General features: G+C 47.8%; 1 protein-coding gene across 1 annotated transcript in view; it reads left to right on the top strand.

Moving 5' to 3' along the window:
- Nucleotides 1-7,212, top strand: part of gria4b (glutamate receptor, ionotropic, AMPA 4b) — a 68,743-nt gene extending 61,531 nt beyond the window's left edge. The window contains exons 10-11 of the mRNA XM_060056988.1: nt 3,751-3,957; nt 6,862-7,212. Coding sequence (XP_059912971.1) covers nt 3,751-3,957; nt 6,862-7,065 — 411 coding nt within the window. The 3' untranslated portion in view covers nt 7,066-7,212. The remainder of the gene's footprint in view (nt 1-3,750; nt 3,958-6,861) is intronic.
- Nucleotides 7,213-7,500: the final 288 nt, after the last annotated feature.

Here is a 7,500-nt window from a genome sequence, read left to right as displayed (position 1 = left end):
GTAGGCCTCAGTCTGCAGGCCTCTTTCTGTAGGCCTCTTTCTGTAGGGTAGGCCTCAGTCTGTATGTAGGCCTCTTCCTGTAGGCCTCAGTCTGTAGGGCAGGCCTCTTTCTGTAGGCCTCAGTCTGAAGGTCTCAGTCTGTAGGGTAGGCCTCAGTCTGTATGCCTCAGTCTGTAGGCCTCAGTCTGTAGGCCTCAATCGGTAGGCCTCAGTCTGTAGGCCTCAATCGGTAGGCCTCAGTCTGTAGGGTAGGCCTCAGTCTGTAGGCCTCAGTCTGTAGGCCTCAGTTTGTAGGCTTCATTCTGTAGTTGAGACACGTGGCCAAGGGCTTCAGGGATCATTGACCAGCAGGGTATAAACTGGGGAATATAAAATGGCCTCTCTAAGGATACATCTTCAGTGTGTTTGCAGACTTTTTGTCAATTAGCAATGTTCTCTGAAAGCATGGCGGTCAATGTTGAAACTGTTTGGAGGGATTTATTCGATGTTTGAAAGCATTCATTCGCTGCGCAGTTGAGTTCTGCAGGCGCAGGTTACCCCAATACGGATCCAGGGACGGTGAAACGGGGCGTTTAGTTAAATTACACATTATTCTGTGGATACACGTCGAGAATTAATCCAGAGTTAGACCCTCTGTGTTTGTTAATCTGGCTTTATTAACTGCTGCGGCCACTCCTTGTGCACCTCACAAGGGTGTGTGTGTGTGTGTGTGTGTGTGTGTGTGTGTGTGTGTGTGTGTGTGTGTGTGTGTGTGTGTGTGTGTGTGTGTGTGTGTGTGTGTGTGTGTGTGTGTGTGTGTGTGTGTGTGTGTGTGTGTGTGTGCACTGCACACCAAGAGAGCAAGCCCCCAGCCCCTTCCTTCTCTCCTTTGCCTTTCTTCAAAGGCATGAGCCATGGCTTTAATATTGCTGAAATTGTCATAATATTGTGTTGGCTAAAGCCCCCACGGGGACAAGGCCTAGCGCCCTCACTTCACACAGCTGACGCCTGGGCTTTTCTACAGCCATGCGGAAAGGTTGACTATGAATTAATACATTATGATTCATTTTATTAATATAAAAAATGTCAACCGACGACAAGTGTTCTACAAGAAATGACTGGACGGAGCCGAGTTGCTCGAAAAATCAGAACACAAGTTTAATTTGTTTTAATTTTGTTCACTTTTTTGTCATTAACGATGGGAACACTCTGTTCCTTTCTCGTCGTTGCTACTTCTCTTCTACTGTCGTGTCTTGAACATGCTCCATTCGTAAATGTCATGGAATGGAACCAAGTTACAAAATTAGCATTTTTCTAGTGGCAGCGACTGCCAGAGGGAAACCAGAGTAAAAAATGGGGCAAAAAAAAAGGCTTCTTATGAGCTATGTCATTATTTTTGTATTAATGATAGAACACTGCTTTTCTTAGATTACATATTTATCCAACAGAAAATGTGGGAATACTTGAATATGCGTTGAAGCTGAATTATTTGTGATATCCGTCTCTGTAGTTGTATCGAGTAGAGGGGTCTTTGTTTGCAGATGTGTGCTTGTTTGGATTTGTGTTTATTTGCTGTATATCCCTAAATATCTATTTTTTTTGGGGGGGGGGGGTTGTGTGTGTAGGCCTGCCTTTGTGTCTACGCTTTGCATATTTGTGTGTGTGACTGTGTACGCATGCTTAATGGCATGTTTTATCGTCCGCATTAGCCAATGAGAGAGTAGGCCTTGTTCTGATTATTGACCAATCTGTCGGCCATCTTGCTCTTGGTGTTGTTTGTAGATTGTAGCTTTCTCGTTGATCCACATCCCACACTATAACGACAATATAATTGTCATTATATTCCAGCCTGCTGTTGTCTGTGTGTAATATCCAGTTTGTACTTCCCAGCAAGCAATCATTTGAATCAGGTCCTCAATGTACAGTAACCCCCAATCCAAGTGAAAATGTGCACTATTTATGTCAAACAGTAGTGCTTCTGTAAACAAAGCTTTTACATAAAAAAATATCTAAATACATTAATAATAAATGCTTTGTCAGCTTTCACGGCGATGAAAAGTCACATGGAGCCCATGAAGTAGTTTGTTTACTTAACTTCCTCTGAGTTTAAGATGTATCGTCACCAATAAAAAATGCAATTAAAAATAAATGATACAATTGTGTTTTAGCTTTTGTTGTGTTAAAAATAAGTGTGTCCTTGTACCATACAATCACCTAACACGCGCCACACTGCACGTACACTATGACACTACGTTGGCTCGTACGTGGCTGCATCGCGTGCTGCTGCGCGATGCAGCCTAGCGTTAGCCCAGCGTTAGCATCCTCCCCTGCTACTCTCTCTCCAGTCCTAGCTTTACCTAGCTTAGCACTGGGCAATGTCAAGCATACCCATTTCAAGAGTACATTGCGCAGCGTCCTCAGTATGCAACAGACTGCTTCCAATGACAGAAGCAATTAGTTTGACTGTATCAGAGCAGAGACCCACCGTTTTTAATTTGGATTTATCTTTATTTTTTCTCCTCCCCCCCAAGAGAGATCTGTGAAAACATCTGGTGATTGATTTCCACCATTAGCCCAGAAGCTGTCAGATTTCGCTTTTTTATATTCAAATAGTTAAGTTGTGACAGGTCTTTTTTTCACTATGAATTCCCATGTTCTCCAGTTAATCTGTCGTCGACACCCGACTGTTTATGTTGCTGCATTGGTGTGCAATGCATCCATATGCACATCACACATATCTGCCATTAGCAGTTTGTGGCGATCCTATCTGCGTCACTGTCTCATAAATGAATAATGTATTAATAATAATACATTATTAATATGTCATTATTAATGCAACGCATTAAGTGTGAAAACAGCATGTCAGGGATACGCTGATTTAAATATCTATCACTCGGAATTCATGAGTTCTACCAGAAATACATTTTAATTCACTGCTACTGTTTGTTTTCCTTTAATTAAATTGAAAGAAAAAGCCATTTCTCCTCAACTCAAATAAGACCAAGTTTGCACATCCCCCCCCCCCCCTCCCCCACTGTCTTGGAACGCCTGAATAAAGAAAACAAACAAAAAAATGTGCATCAATTGTGACGAAGTGAAGCTCATGAAACTTTAGTGTGTTGCATACAGCGCAGCGTGTCACGCCCACTTGTTGGATGTGAGAACTTGGCTTGCCTGGTTGTCGGGTTCATGTGCCTTGTCTGTCTGACGGTGTGGCTCCCCCTCCACCTCCCTCTCTCTCCCCCCCTTCTCTCCCTCACTCAATCTCTCTCTCTCTCTCTCTCTCTCTCTCTCTCTCTCTCTCTCTCTCTCTCTCTCTCTCTCTCTCTCTCTCTCTCTCTCCCCCCCTTCTCTCCCTCACTCGATCTCTCTCTTTCTTTCTCTCTCTCTCTCCCTCTTCTCTTTCTCTCTCTTTCGCCCTCACTTCTCTCCCTCACACCCTCTCTCTCTCTCCCTCTTCTCTTTCTCTCTCTTTCGCCCTCACTTCTCTCTCTCACATCCCCTTCTCTCACTCCCCCTCTCTCTCTCCCCCCTTCTCTCTCTCTCTCTTCCCCATATTCTTTCTCTCTCCCCCCATTTTCTCTCTCTCACTCCCCCTCTCTTTCTCCCCCCTTCTCTCTCTCTCTCTCTCCCCCATTTTCTTTCTCTCTCCCCCCATTTTCTCTCTGTCGCTCTACCCCATTATCTCTTGCTCTCCCCTTCTCTCTCCCATCCTTCTCTCTCTCTCCCCTTCTCTCCCCCTCCCCCTTCACTCTCCCTCCCGGTGTACAGGAAGGGCCGTACGTGATGCTGAAGAAGAACTGGGAGCTGTACGAGGGCAACGACCAGTACGAGGGTTACTGCGTGGACCTGGCCTCGGAGATCGCCAAGCACATCGGCATCAAGTACAAGATCTCCATCGTGCCCGACGGGAAGTACGGCGCCCGGGACCCGGAGACGAAGATCTGGAACGGGATGGTCGGGGAGCTGGTGTACGGGGTGAGACACCGGCATGAGAGAGAGAGAGAGAGAGAGAGAGAGAGAGAGAGAGAGAGAGAGAGAGAGAGAGAGAGAGAGTCTCTTGCACTCCATTTAGTTATTTACTTGTTTATTTAGGGGACGTTGCTTTCAAGTGACTCAACAGGGAAAAGCGGCTTGCCTTGCCTTCTACCTGATTGGAATTCGGAACAGGTAGAATCCAGGGAGGCATCTTGATCAGGGTTGTCTGTGTAGGCTGGCTGAGGACAACGGGGATCAAACCCGCTGCTTTTCAGACAGCCGTTGAACACTCTTGCCATGACAAACTATCCTGCCCCCCGTTTCTTACTTTAAAAGGTAATCTAACTTAAAATACAATAGCAGAGACAGCGTATCGGCTGTCAACGTCACTTGTTATAGTTTGCAAGTAAGAATATAAATCAAACCTGCACTCTGTAAGTTTCTTTCCCATTAGCAACCTCCTGTGGCCTCACTTGTGTGTGAGTGATGGATTGACTGGTGGATAGGCATTTTTTTTATTCTTGAGACACTTTCTAGTGTAGCTCTTTTTCTGACATATTATACCACCAGGTGTGAGTGTGATTAGCCGTTCAAGCCGTTTTGGAAACTGGCCGTGTCCACCTAGAGGTATGCTAAATAGAAGAGTCTACCAGACTAACCAGTGAACTGTAGCAAACATTGCTCATCGATCCGTCATACATCTAGGTGGACACGCCACCTATGATGTCAGAAGAGGCAGATTTTCAAAACGGCTAATCACACTCACACCTGGTGGTATGATATGTCACCTTTAATAAATACATGCAGTAGAAAAGTGACATAGTGCAGGTAGAGTTTTACCTTAAGCACATGGTTTGGTAAACATAAGGCTGCGCATGAAATAGCGACAGTCCTGAATCCATGATGAAAAGCATCCAGGAGAGTTTGAGTTGTTGTTGTTGTTGGCAGGCCATAAAGGGCCCTGGTGTTTCTGATCTCACGCCTCAGCGGTTATCTGGCCGTGAATGAAGAGCAGGGCTTGGTCAGAGCCGTTTCTTCCAGGTGGGGAATCTGTCCTCTCGCTCTGTTCAGGAGCCACCCGGCGTCTGCCGCCCTCCGCTACATGCTGAGTAGCTGCCCCCTCACTGCGGCCCCTTCAGGGCGGCCCGTCCTTTAGTCATCCATTTTGCACAGAATGATAGAGCGACTGCTCTATCATCCATCACCTTCATCTTGTCGTCGTCCCCCACCCCCCCCCACCCCACCCCCCACTCCATCAGCCACACACCAGCCTGGTCAGCCCACCCCTCCCTCGCTGGGCGGGTCGAAGGCAAACCTTTCTAGTTTTCTTCTTCTTCTGTGGTGGTGGAGATTAAGCCTTTTTGCACCCAAAGCCACCCAGACAAGGTCACAAGAGAGTTGCTAAATCGCTAAGTATAATCTGGTTTTGGGGGATTTTGCAGCGGGGCGGTGTGTGAATGTGTGTGTGAGGCGGGCCGCGAGCCCCCGGCGCTCACTCTATCCCTCTATTTTTATATATTTCCGCCTTCTTGTGTTGTAAGCATATTTCTCTGACACATTATTTTATCACCCACTCTAATTTCCCCTCAAGGCTTTTGAACTAAGCCTCCTGGGGAGTTTCACGAGTGGTTTGAAGTTCTGTTTCTCCCTCCTAGTTTCCTCTCTTTCTCTCTCTCTCTCTGCTACTCCTGCCTGTTTCTGAGTCTGTGTCTGCCTCTCTCTCTCTCTCTCCGTCTCTCGTCTCTCTCTCACTCTCTCTCTCTCTCTCTCTCTCTCTCTCTCTCTCTCTCTCTCTCTCCCTCCTCTCTCCTCTCTCCCTCTCTCTCTCGCATTCTCTATCTCTTGCAGTTTGTCTCTCCCCAGCTTTCCCTCCATCTCTCTCTGTCTGTCTAACTCTCTCTCTCTCTCTCTCTCTCTCTCTCTCTCTCTCTCTCTCTCTCAGTCTGTCTGTACGTCTCTCTCATCCTCTCTCCCATCATCCCTGCGTCTGTTCCTATTCCTTCTTTTGAGCTCACCTTGATGACTCTGAGCTGTGCCCGGGCGAGGGAGAGATCCCGGAGAAATGAGAAAGAGCGAGGCTGAGATTGGTTATGTGTCTCTCTCTCTCTCGTTGCTCCCAACGACCTGCCGCTTTATTGTCTGTCTGAACCTGGAAGCTCATATCGGGCCAATAAATGATGTTTGGAGATTGGGTTGAACCTACGCTTCGTGGGGGGAAAAGATACAGTATGTGCTTTTAAACGGCTCTCCTGGGCTGTACGGCAAAATACATCAGGATCGAAGGATATTTCCCTCGATGTCGATGACACCGATTAGATGACAAGGTGATAAAACACAGATTATATCCTTCTGCCTGCATACTTAATAGGGATGAGTGACTGAGGTGAGACACTGGGGTCTTGTGTGTCCCCCCAGTGCAAGGAAGCACTTTGTTGTACAGGCTTGTAATGAGAATCAGCAAGCTTTTTGTTATGGCAATGACTGAGTTTTGCAAAGGGTAATATGTATGAAGTTGTCTTTGGTGATCTTCCAGTATAATAATATTAGCAGTGTGGGTTTCACCTGCTGCTGAGCATGATTTATTTCAGCAGAGCTTGTTGGCAGTTGGGGGATGCCCAGTGCATATTAACGGGCTCACCACTGCACCCTTTCGGATTGGTTTGGAAATACATATTTCAGGAACGGCTGAAGCTGTACATGTGAATTATGGATGACACGGAGCGTAGTCATGTCATTCATGTTAGCTTTTTTCATTCATGTAACTTCTACCACTATCCACACACGCCAAGTCCTTTCCAGTCCCACTATAGGGTCATCGGCGCCCTCCAAAATAAAAGCGTTCATCTATTATTCATTTCAATCTCTAATGTCTCCTTCTGCGCGCGCCCTCCCACCCCCCTACAGAAAGCGGAGATCGCCTGTGGCCCCCCCCTTGACAATCACGCTGGTCCGGGAGGAGGTGATCGACTTCTCCAAGCCCTTCATGTCGCTGGGCATCTCCATCATGATCAAGAAGCCCCAAAAGTCCAAACCCGGGGTGTTCTCCCTTCCTGGACCCGCTGGCCTACGAGATCTGGATGTGCATCGTGTTCGCCTACATCGGCGTGAGCGTGGTGCTCTTCCTGGTCAGCCGCTTCAGCCCGTACGAGTGGCACACCGAGGAGCCTGACGAAGGCACCGACGGTCCGCCCAGTGATCAGCCCCCCAATGAGTTCGGCATCTTCAACTCCCTCTGGTTCTCCCTGGGCGCCTTCATGCAGCAGGGCTGTGACATCTCCCCCAGGTAAGGACCCCCACCACAACCGGCCGTCCATCCGGCCCCCACCCGTCCCGCCCCCCGTCACACCCCCATCCAGACGGTGGCGACGGAGAGTCTCTTTGTCTGCATGGGGGAGTCCCCCCCTCTTCTCTCTCGTTCTGTCTCTCGCCTTCTCTGTCTGTCGGTCTGACTGTCTCTCTCTTGTCAGTCTCTTTGTATCTGACTCTCTGTCTGTCTGGTGTCCCTTTCTTGTCCGTCTCTCTTTCACTGTTTCTCTCCGTCTG

This window comes from Gadus macrocephalus, chromosome 7, assembly GCF_031168955.1.
Source record: "Gadus macrocephalus chromosome 7, ASM3116895v1".
Classification (NCBI taxonomy): domain Eukaryota; kingdom Metazoa; phylum Chordata; class Actinopteri; order Gadiformes; family Gadidae; genus Gadus; species Gadus macrocephalus.
Note: the sequence above shows the minus strand (reverse complement) of the source record. Positions and strands in the feature narration are given on the sequence as shown.